The 12,209-nt window shown below is 31.5% G+C and overlaps 1 protein-coding gene across 2 annotated transcripts in view; it reads right to left on the bottom strand.

Annotated features, from left to right (window-relative positions):
* The window catches only part of LOC117172934, a 22,896-nt gene that overhangs the window by 6,399 nt on the left and 4,288 nt on the right, over nucleotides 1-12,209 (bottom strand). The window contains exon 1 of one of the 2 annotated variants that reach the window (XM_033361240.1): nucleotides 165-265. The exons of the other annotated variant lie outside the window; for it this stretch is intronic. Coding sequence (XP_033217131.1) covers nucleotides 165-222 — 58 coding nt within the window. The 5' untranslated portion in view covers nucleotides 223-265. Of the gene's footprint in view, nucleotides 1-164; nucleotides 266-12,209 lie in introns of those variants that run through there. 2 annotated transcript variants of the gene reach the window in all.

The raw sequence follows: 12,209 nt of genomic DNA, 5'->3' as shown, positions 1-12,209 counted from the left end.
AAATTTTTTGCTTCCCAATATTACACCTAGTACCAAAAGTTTTGTAAAAATGCGTATGATAACAATGACATATGTTTAAACTGTTTTAAAGGGAAATGTGAATTTTTTAATACAGTAATGTCTGATCTTTTACGACATAATCTATTGTATTATATTTCACTTACCAACATCTTGAAGAAACACAGTAAAAATTAAAAATAGAGCGAAAATCAAAATTCTCATTCTGTCTCAGACAAAGAACTAATTTTTAATGAATTTCTAGATCTGCAGCAATAAGCGGATCTTAAATATGTACTACTTGTATATATACTAACCGCTATTAGATTGTAGACACACAATATTATCTTGATTCTGGTGGGGAAATTATGTTAAGGCAACACCATTTTTTGCAATACGTACTCTCACTGCTCGAAAATATGAATACTTTATTTACTCTCCTTGAAAACTTAAGTGTCAAGCGAAGACCAGAGCTACACGTGCCGACTCGAGGCTTTTCTGAATGTACACTCAATTCAAGATTACTTCACATTTAACTAGATTTATAACATCAAGAAAAAAATTCCATTAATTATCCTATGTACATTTTTGTATATTATTATTATTTTCTGAATTGCCAAATATCGTAATTTTGAATTTTAATTGAATTAAAGTTAAACTACTTTATAGAAATATCTTGTATATGGTTGAAAATTCGTTTTCTTGTGTAGAATATAACTCTTCTTTCATGAAAATTCGTCTTTTAAGTCTTTTTTGAAAATCTGGCCATTCGGTAGAAAATTCATCTGTTCTGGTTAGAGATTTATCACATTATCTAAAGATTTAACTATTTAGTTGTAAATTATTATTTTTTTTTAAATTTATATTCTCGGTTTGCAAGTTTATGCTTTGAGGTTGCAAATATAACTATCTTAAGCAAATTTTTCTTTTTTGGTAGACAATTCATCTTTCGTGTCAAAATTTTATTACTATGGATTTAAAAATTCATCTTTTTTTTGGTTAAAAATGTGTTTTATGAAATTTTAGCTATTTAATTTTGAGTTCTAAATTGTTTCTTTATTATTTTTAATATGGTTAAAAGTTTAAATATTTTGTTCAAAATTTATCCTTGTGGATTGGAAATAAATCTTTTATGGTATAAAAGTCATATTTTTTGGTTAAAAATGAACTATTTTTTTGAACAATCAAAGAGCCAAGCAGGTGAGCATGGAAAAGCTTCATCCGTACGTATCAAGTTCATACTACTATAGATGGGCATCCATGTGACATAACATTCCTCCAAAGAATAACTAAAAAATTTTATTTTTACGGAAGTTATGGAGGGGGAAAATAAAATGAAAGAAGTGATTTTTCTCGAAAACAATTGAACCAATTCTGATGATCTATAAATATGTTATATTCACCCATAAGGCTAGTTGAAAAAAAAATTTTGAAATTTTGAAAGAGAAAAATAGTGATAAAAAAAATTAAGAATTTTTTTTTTAATTTCAACTTTACCCGAATTTTTCATAGCGGTACTCCATGGCTCAAACAATAGTCTGGCCCGACGATCGCGCCGTGCGTGAAAGAAATGTTTTTGAAACTTTCAACATTTGTTTGAGGTTATGTTTTAGATACATACTTCTATTTTTTTTAGGGAAAAAAATCTATATTGTCTACCTCAACATATATTTTACCCAAATTTTTCGTAGTGGTACTTCATGGCTTAAAAAACAAAATATGGCTCGCAGTGACGTGCGTATGGAATACACGTACGTAATATGAGTACGTAACACACGCACGGCACCTGGCACCAAAATTTGGATTTTAAGCCATGAAGTATGCCTATGAAAAATTTAGGTATAATATACTTTGAACTAGATAATATAGGTATTCTTTCCTAAAATACTAGAGGTTTCTATCTGAAATATAACCTCAAAACAAAATATTTGAAATTTCTTAAACATTTTTTCACCCCTATTTTTTAAATTTCAAATAGTCTTATGGGTGACTATAACATATATTTCGACTATCAAAATCGGTTTAGTGGTTTTCGAGAGAAAATGACTTTTTTATTTTAATTTCCCCCTCCATAACTCCTCTAGAAATAAAATATTTCAGTTATCCTCTGGAGGAATGTTATGCCACAAGGATGCCCATCTATATTGTTATCTTCTGTTCAAAAATTAGTCTTTTTGATTTGAAAATTTAACTGTTTGGTTAGTGCATTAATCTTTTAACGAATCATATTTAAAAAAAATTTAATTTCCACTTCTATTGCGAAGATTTTTTTAATCAATTCTTAAATTGTGTACTAATTACGAAATATTTACTATGTGAACAGCGAGTTTGGTATACCAACACGTCATTGGGGTACTTAATTATTATGTACATTGATATAAGATGTTTTTCGCAATTTTTAGATATTATAAATCTGATATACTTGCGTAATAAACATATCAAATACAATATTTATCACTTTTATTATATACGCAGACGATGGTAATTGAAAAAACGCCTGTTTTTATTTAACATTGATCAATATACGAGATCAAATTTTTTTTTGGAAATACCATGCAATCGTTTTAGAAGTTTTAGGCTTAATAAAGCTATTGTTTAAAGTCTTAAAAGTTTAAGTCGATCCATGATATTTTCAAGGGAAAAAATTAACAAAATTAATAAAATATTAATATTTTCTTCTTTGTTAATTCACTACAAAGATTGGATAACATTATTTTCTTGGTGCAAAGAATGTTTTACTATTTAAACTTATTTCTTCTTTCAAAATTTAAAGTGCATTTAATTTCATTTTTGCTTAATGTAGAAATATATATTATTAGAATAAATATTTTGCAAACAGAATTTTGAGAAATTTTCTTTCGCTTCAGAATTCAACAATTTTGTTGGAAATTTATGTCTTTAGATAAATTTGGTATTTTAGGAAGTTGATGGATAATTCATCTTTTTGAAGAAAATGTAACTTCTTTAGTTGAAAGTAGAACAACTTTTTAAAAAATTTCTCTTTTGAAGATTCACCTCTGAGTTTATGTCTCTGAGTGTAGGTAGAAAAAAAATTCGAATTGAACTAGACAGTTTGAAAGCCTTTCAAATTGATATACGAAATCCCTCAGTTCAAGTCATATAAAACTGATTCGAAGAAGGGAGTTCGAAAGTCATTCGAATCAGCATTCGACGCCCTCAACTTGAATCGAAAGAAAACCGATTCGAATTGGGCGGGTCGAAAGTCTTTCGAATCGGCATTCGACGCCCTCAGTTCGAATCGAAAGAAAACCGATTTGAAGAGGGCAATTCGAAAGTCTTGCGAATCGACATTCGACGCGTTCAGTTTGAAACAATATAAAACCGATTCGAATTCGACAATTCAACAGTCTTTCGAATCGACATTCGACGCCCTCAGTTCGAATCGAAAGAAAACCGATTTAAAGTGGACAGTTTCAAAGTCTCTCGAATCGACATTCGACGTGTTCAGTTCGAAACAGAAGAAAATTCAATCGAATTCGGCACTTCAACAGTCTTTTTAATCGGCATTTAACGCCCTTAGTTCGAAACAAAAGAAAACCGATTCTAAGTGGGCCGCTTGAAAGTCTTTCAAATCGACATTCTACGCGTTCAATTCGAAAGGAAAGAGAACCGGTTCGAATTTGGCAGTTCAATAGTCTTTCGTATCGACATTCGACGCCCTCAGTTCGAATCGAAAGAAAGCCGATTTGATGAGGGCCATTCGAAATTCTTTCGAATCGACATTCGACGCGTTCAGTTCGAAACAATAGAAAACCTATTCGAATTCGGCAATTTAATAGTCTTTCGAATCGATATTCTACGCGTTCAATTCAAAACGAAAGAGAACCTGTTCGAATTTGGCAGTTCAATAGTCTTTCGTATCGGCATTCGACGCCCTCAGTTCGAATCGAAAGAAAGCCGATTTGATGAGGGCCATTCGAAATTCTTTCGAATCGACATTCGACGCGTTCAGTTCGAAACAATAGAAAACCTATTCGAATTCGGCAATTTAATAGTCTTTCGAATCGATATTCTACGCGTTCAATTCAAAACGAAAGAGAACCGGTTCGAATTTGGCAGTTCAATAGTCTTTCGTATCGGCATTCGACGCCCTCAGTTCGAATCGAAAGAAAACCGATTTGAAGAAGGCAGTTCGAAAGTCTTTCGAATCGAAATTCGACGCGTTCAGTTCGAAACAGAAGAAAATCCATTCGAATTCGGCAATTGAACAGTCTCTTGAATCGACATTAAATGCCCTCAGTTCGAAACAGAAGAAAACCGATTCGAAGTGGGTTGCTCGAAAGTCTTTTGAATCGTCATTCGACACCCTAAGTTCGAATCGAAAGAAAACCGATTTGAAGAAGGCAGTTCGAAAGTCTTTCGAATCGAAATTCGACGCCCTCAATTTAAAACGAAAGGGAATCGATTCTAATTCGGCTATTCGCAAGTCTTTCGAATCGAAATTTTAAGCGTTCAGTTCGAAACAAAAGAGCACCGATTCGAATTTGGCAATACAAAAGTCTTTCGAATCGTCATTTGACGCACTGAGTTTTTTTATTCGACCTCCGATTCGAAATTACTATATGTACATTAATTTATTTCTCGTCGTTTTAGTATTGGAAAATGCGTTGTATAGTCTAAACTTAACAAAATATTATTACATGATTACACACAACACACACTAACACACACCTATTTGGTTTTAAAGAAACTTGCTTATATTTTTCTGTGGCCGCATCGTAAAGGTTCGTTTCTTTGAGTGAAAAAATACTCTTGTAGATTTTTAGATTAAAGAAAATGGTTCAGAAATTGAAAGAATCAAATTTATGTAAAAGGTGAGGTTTTAGCAATTGTGAATTCTTGTCCGACTGGGCAACAATTATTTGGCGCTGGTAAGCTTTAAACTCTAAACATGTTTTTTCAGGATTGCTAAAATTCTAGGACCTTTTGGATATGATAGGCAAAAAGATGTCATAGAGATGAAAAAAGAAATTCGAAACCTAGGTAGTAGAACAAATATTTTAATAAATGCCTTTATGTGTCTTTCAGTTCAGAAGAGTTCCTAACATTTACTTTTTGGAGGGCCTTCAAGTCTGATAACACGGCGACTGCGAATTAAAAAATATAAATAATATGTTTAAAAATATGGCTCATGTCTTCTTAATTTTCGAAGAACTATAAATACAAATATTTCGAAAACAATTTTTTTTCTGTTTGTGCTTGAGGAAAAAAATTATAATTTTCAACTTTATGATAAATTGTAAATGTTCAGAAGAAACTATAGTTTACGTAATTCTTAATCGTTGTAAAATAATCTCAAACACATTGAGAGTAATTAGAAAGAACATTTTATGTCATTATTAAAAGTCCTAAAATAGTAGAAAACGCGAAAAATATAATATTACGTGAAAAAAATTAGTCAAATAAGGCGCAAAAAAAATTGTAAAAAAAAATTGGTGAAAAAATTTTTTAAAAAATTGGTTACGAAAAAAATGATTTGAGCAAAATATGTTGGGAAAAAATGTTCGCATTAATGAATTTTTTCTGTGTCAAATGTTGGCGCAAATTTCCTTTCGCCTTGCCAAATGTTGACGCTTATGCTCTTTTTTACGAAGGGGAAGGACGGACGGACACATGACCGAAACTATCATATTTTACGCCCGGGAATACGAAACCCTAAAAATATTATCTAATTAGAATGATGTATTTAAAAATACATCATTGAGATAAGACTCTCAACTGCTAGGTGATAGATTCAGGTTTAGATGTAGGTTTGAAACCCGGTAGCAGTAGATATTTTATTTGTAATTTAATTTTTAAAATTGTAATATTGATTATTCATTTTAAGGAGGACCATTCAAATGTATAGAGAAAATACTCGCAAATCAATTATGATTTATTTTTTGCATACATTTTTTTTTCAATATTTGGAGTATAGCAATGGTAGAGGTTTAAAATTGAACGAAAAGTTTGAAATTTACTTAAAATTCACTCTAGCATTTTCGTGCGACAACGGTTTGTCAGTAAAAAACCAATAGTAATTTTCAGTGCCGCGCCAGTGCTGCAGAGCATTACCAGCAGATACTGGCCTAATACTGACCCAGCACAGACGCCCAGTACTGGATATATGGTAATCTTTATTGATAGATAGGTGGGCAGGTACGCAGGTAAGTTTCATATTTTTGCATAGCGACGTCTCGATGAGTATTTTTCTCAAATTTTTCACTTTTTCTTGCATCTAACACTTAAGACACATTTCCATGCTCATAATGAGGCAAGTTAGTAGTTTTTCTTTCAGGTTGTCCCAGAACTAAGTCTCCGGACTTGCATGGCTGCATTAACAAACAAAAAGTGAACGGAAACTTCCTTTGGCCAAAATGTATTGAAGTATTAGTTTTTGAGTTATGAACTGATTAATGTCGGCCAATCAGGACCGCAGCATACGTGCGTGAAAGATAGGTCAACGCTGTGTTAGTGACAGAAGCCTCGGAGTGGATAGGCAGCGGTCCACTACCAAACGTTGGCCTCCCTCTCACGGACGTATGCGGCGGTCCTGATTGGCTGAGATTAATCAGTTCATAACTTAAAAACTAATATTTCAATAAATTCTTTCCCATGGAAGATTCGGTTTATTTTTTGTATGTTTATACGGCCACGCAATCTCGGACACTTATTTCTGGGATATCCTGTATACGTGTGGTAACAGGAGACCTTTAGTTAAAAGGCCTACATTTTCATGTATGTTCATACAAACGATGTGATGAGAATTTTTCCTCAGGGTTCTCATTATTTTTCCTCGCGCTATTCACGTGAAACTTATCTCCCTTTTCAAAATTAGAGAAGAGTACTACTATATGAGATATTCTCGTAATATGAGATAGGTCAAAAAGAGTATTATCTATAAAAAACCTGAATTTTTAACCCAAAAATATGACTTTTTAACAAAAATTTAATTTTTGACCAAATAGTTTTACTTTCTATCAAATTGTTGACTTTTAAGGCCCAAAAGATACATTTTTTACAAAACAGTAAAATTTTTAACAAAAACGTTAATTTAAAGGCAAATAGTTGCATTTTCAACTATAAATATGAATCCTTAATAAGAAAAAATTAATTTTTTTACTAAGTAATTCAACTTTAAGTGAATTTTCCACGCAAAAATTATAATTTTAATTTATAACAATATAGTTGCACTTACTTCAAAACGAGTTTGCAACGAAAAAATATTTACAGTTGAAATTTCAACCGAAAAAAGTAATTTTTAACTAAAAAGTATAAATTTTCCAAAGAATAATTTAATTTCTGCAAAGAAAGACGAATTTTTAACAAAATACATGATTTTTCAACCAAAAATTCTATAGATTAATTGTCAAATTCAAAAATGTCTTTTCAACAACACATAAAACATATTTTTATAAGAATACGTAAATTTTCAACAAAAGAGATGAATCTTCAAATGAAAAAATAAATGAATTTTAACAAATTAGTTAAACTCTTGATAGAAAAGAGGATTTTTTTTTACAAAATAGTTACATTTTCAACAAAATAATTATTTTCAAATGCATCGAAATCTGGAAATATTAAAATCCCAATCTCTTGATTTTATTTCAAAGCAGATAGAGATATAAATAGAACCGCCGAACTGTGCCGACCGGTAAGCGTGCACCTTCGAATTTTCAAATTCAGAAGAGGAGAAATGGATTGCGCGCGCAACCCAGGCATTTATATCGTTTCCTACCATATTTACACGGGCACAGATCTGTGATAGTTTGGAGTTTACCTCGTTTCAAATCTGGCATCACTGCGCTTAGTCCAAACGCCATACCCAATCTAAAAGAGAAATATTTTTTCAATTTATGAAAATAACAGCTAAAATACACACTTTTTATAATAAACACTATTTCTCTGAAGTTAATACTTTCCTGGCAAAATGTAGTTTTATTGGGTGAAATTCTGCGGTGCGACAATAAATATTAATTTGTAGTAAATTAAATTCATGTTAGAGACAATATTTTTGCTCAAATATATTGTTACTGTTTCCAGGCACAAAGTTCCTGTTGAATTATGGTGAAACTGTTTAAATTTAAGCAACGACGCATGAATAATTAATTACGGGGTTTCAAATACTAACAACTTTAAAAAAAGAAGTTTTAAATGTTTGAAATTTAGCATTATAATTCTCTAAAGTACCACTAAAATAACGATGTTAAAAAAAATGGTTTATGCAGAAATAGTAACCTGTAGATCAATCTAAATTCCAATTATTTATCCACAGGTCTATATGCAGTGGAAACTTTGCACGAAGCTTAAACCATCTTAAATATTATTTAAAATTCAGTCATAGAAATTATATTTCTAAATTTTTATTCATTTAATAGTTATAAACTTCCCTTTTTTAAGAATTCGACAATGGGCTCGATAAGTGACATCGTAAACTCGGAAGCGCGCATCTGGCCGGCTGGTTCGGACCACATAGGCGTGGAAATAGAAAATGCTAGCAGAAGGGTTCATGGCTCCATTCGGTACTGTCAAACTATTTTGCTGTTATTAGAAATAAGAAAGTATGTAATTTCTACTCAAATAATTTTCTTTTATTTCCTTGAAAAAATAGAATCAGAATAAAATGAAATAAGGGTGAAAATTATTTTCGATTTTTAATATTTTACAGAAAAATGAGGGTGAAGTTTCCTTTTGGCGCTAAAAAACGTTTCAAACAAAAAATAAAACAATAAAGTAATGGGAGACTTACTTCCAAAATTTGTATTTCTTCGAATCATTGAGATATTTAACTATTTTTTCTTCTACTCAGGAATGTCCCATTTTTTTTAATTCACTCGAAAAATATAATAAGTCTTGAGATTTTCTTAAAAGGTGGCGATTTTCCAAAAAATTAAACATTCCCATATGTCTAGTTAGGTTAACAAGAATTCTGGTTAGCCCCGCTAAACTGTCTAGTAAAATATGAACCAACACGCTGTCTAGTTAAATATACCAGACAGTCTAGTAAAAATCTGTCTAGTTAGAATTACAAGAAATGTGGTATAAGTTACCAGATGTCTAGTACGGCTAACATTTCCATGGCTATTAGGGATAACTAGATGTCTAGTAAAAGGAACTAAACATTAAGTTAGGCTGACCATTCCGTTTTTAGTTATTTCAACTAGTTTTCTAGTAAATGTTACCAGATGCATGGCATTTGAAATATTTTGTTATATTTTTATAGGAAAATAAGTAAGTTTGGAGGATCTTTAGGATAGATGTAAAAATGTATACAGCAGAATAAAATAAAATATTGTTTATTAAATTGATTAATCCTTTGACGAAATAATAAAACGCAGAAGTAGAAAAATGTCTAAAGCTATAATATATGCAATGCGAACATTATGAGCCAAACAAAGTGCACATAAAAATTATCTATTAAGAATCTATCAATATAAAAGAATATTTACGATGCTTCAGGGTTACAAAATATTTTACGCTACACATTTTTCTTTTAGACCTTTCTCGCTTGACCGATTCATAAATGCGGATTTATCGTCTTGTTTTCAAATCCATCAAAGATCAAAGATGGTTCAAAAGTCACAAAATCGTGGCGGTTTTTCTGAAAATATTGAAAGTAGATTTTTTTTTAAAACTAACACTTACAATTTTAAATAATTTTTCGTTGAATACAACAGATGCGAAAAAAAGTTGAGACGGAATTTCACAATTCTACAAATTTCTATACAAAATACCTCCACCCCGATTAAGATATTTTGCATAAGAAAAATTATAAAATTACATGTTTGGGAATAAATATTCTCGCCTTTGAAAAATAGCTTAGAATGCTTTCACATGATTGCAGTTCAGCAGTTTGCATGCGCAAAGTACCCAAGAGTGAAAGAGATGGGAACTGTCTCCTCCAGCTATCTTATTCTCCCAATATTAAAACAAAATTTTTAATACAATTTTTGAATTTCCATCGTAAACCTATCGCGTTCCTGATATATACTCTAATACATTTTTTTTACTCATTTGTTTAGAATGAAATGAGTTGAACTTTGAGAATTTTGTTGTCTCCATGAAAATTTGCGTTTTCTCATTCACGCCGCTTTGTGTGATGTGTGAATAACTGACAAAATATATGAAAATAATTATGTTCATATGATTATCCTTGGAATTAATCTACGAATTAATAATTATTTAATATTTCAAATAACTATTACGTAACGCATCATTATCATCTACGCAACAAATAAATAACTGCGCTAAATTAAATGAATCATTTATGTTAAAATTTGATAATCTGGAATCTTTGTAATATAATACGCAGCATTATTTATATTCTGTTATTGTAAATTTTATATTAATTTGTTATAACTTGACTATATAGTTCAATTGAAAAAAAATGTTTCAAACATTCTTTTAAAAAATCTGTGTTATGAATACAGTTCGTATATTAGGATTTAAATTACTTCAATAATTATTATTTATTATCTTAAGTATGTAGTAGCGTATTTTTAATTACTGCTTGAGAATTTATGCAATCATGCATTGTAATTTTCTACATCTTTTATTCGAAGATTATTATTTTCTTAATTCACTTTTGCAATTTTTGTTGAAATCCAAACCGTGATTTTGCCCACAAACTATCTAAAATTGGAATGAATCAAATTCGTAACGAACTCGTAGATAGCGCCAAGACGGGCACTAGATATTAGAAAGGTTTGAACCAAACCCCCGTTTTGCAGAAACTGTAGTATAAATTATTAATAGTAGATACTATAAATTAATTATAATATGTTTATCTATTAACCATTTATATATCTGTCACGTTTATTGTTTTAATTGTATTTACTTTCTTGAAAAATGAATCGGAACATTTATTTGTAACTTAAAAATGACTCAATAAGCGAAACTTGCGTTGATTCTTCTTCTTTATAAAGCTCATTTCTTTTTTAATATTTTCAATTCGGATAACTGTAGACATTGAATATAAAATTTTGGAAAGAATTTGCTATTTCCAGGTACATGCACTACAGGCATTACATTTAAGGTGGGCTAGCTTTCTCTCTAATAGTCAGCTAAACTTTTATTGCAGTTTTGACCAGAAATGCCAATAGAGCTCACTCACTGCAGTTTTGAAGTAGTTCACTGAAGTAGTGGGTGATCGTAGTTTACCGTTGAAACGCAGTGCTCAGGTGGATGTTAATTTGTGCATAATATATCCAACGAATTATAAATGTGCTCCTACGTCTTCGCAAAGTAACGGTCGGGTCAAAATTTTAGCGGCTGGAAATTTGCGAAAAGAGCTTCTGTTGCCAAAAGACTGCGAGTAGGTGACAATGATGTTTCCGAAATATTAACGTCAACTGAAGAAGAGGGACTACTGATTCAGGAGCATCAGAGTTATGAATTAGAAGACAATGATTTGCAGCATTACTGGTTCGAGGAAGAACCCTGCGATGAAAGCCAGCCTGCGTTATTTGTGGTCTTATTCGACGTAGAAACAAAAAACTGTGTTTTTTTACATCTCTCGTGAGAACAGAAAATTTTCTTCAGGCTGTGCAGTATTTAAAGGGAGATCCTCTGAAACGTGTAGGAAATTCAATAACTGCTCAGGATGTTATTGATAACAAGTTTTCTTGTCATATAGATTGTTTACGTTCGTATGAGGTTGCGTATGAACGTTCGCGAAATCAGCCCACAGTCGTGCCAAAATGCACTGTATATGGGCAAGAAAAACCTAAGTGTATCTCAAATTTAGAAGCGATTTCTTATTACCTGGAAAAAATTAAGGTGAATATTTTAGCCGGTGAGGCTTATTCCTTAACTGAAATTACTGATGCGGTTAATCAGTTCTTTGGTCCAGAAATTGTAGTTATCAATAAAGAAGTGCGAAAAGTATTGGTTTTGAAGTATGGCGTTAATATCATATTTTCCAAACCAAAAGAAGCTAATAAGCCAACCATTTTCTTTCATTGCAACGTTGGTCGAGAAGATCTGGCTAACTTACTATGTTCTAAAAATGTCATAAAGGAGTGTGCTAGAATTCTCCGGGCCGCTTTTCGCGAATGCAATTTCCACTTACAAGACAAATTTTTCGATGCACAAGATTTAAGTGCATCTTGGAAGAATACGAGGGTGGATTGATAAGTTTCCGGCCTGACCAAGAGATGGCGCCACTAGGCCTACCTTGAGGTGGCGTTCTATAGTACCATCCTTAGATAGCT

Source organism: Belonocnema kinseyi, chromosome 1 (genome assembly GCF_010883055.1).
Source record: "Belonocnema kinseyi isolate 2016_QV_RU_SX_M_011 chromosome 1, B_treatae_v1, whole genome shotgun sequence".
NCBI classification, from domain to species: Eukaryota; Metazoa; Arthropoda; class Insecta; order Hymenoptera; family Cynipidae; genus Belonocnema; species Belonocnema kinseyi.
Note: the sequence above shows the minus strand (reverse complement) of the source record. Positions and strands in the feature narration are given on the sequence as shown.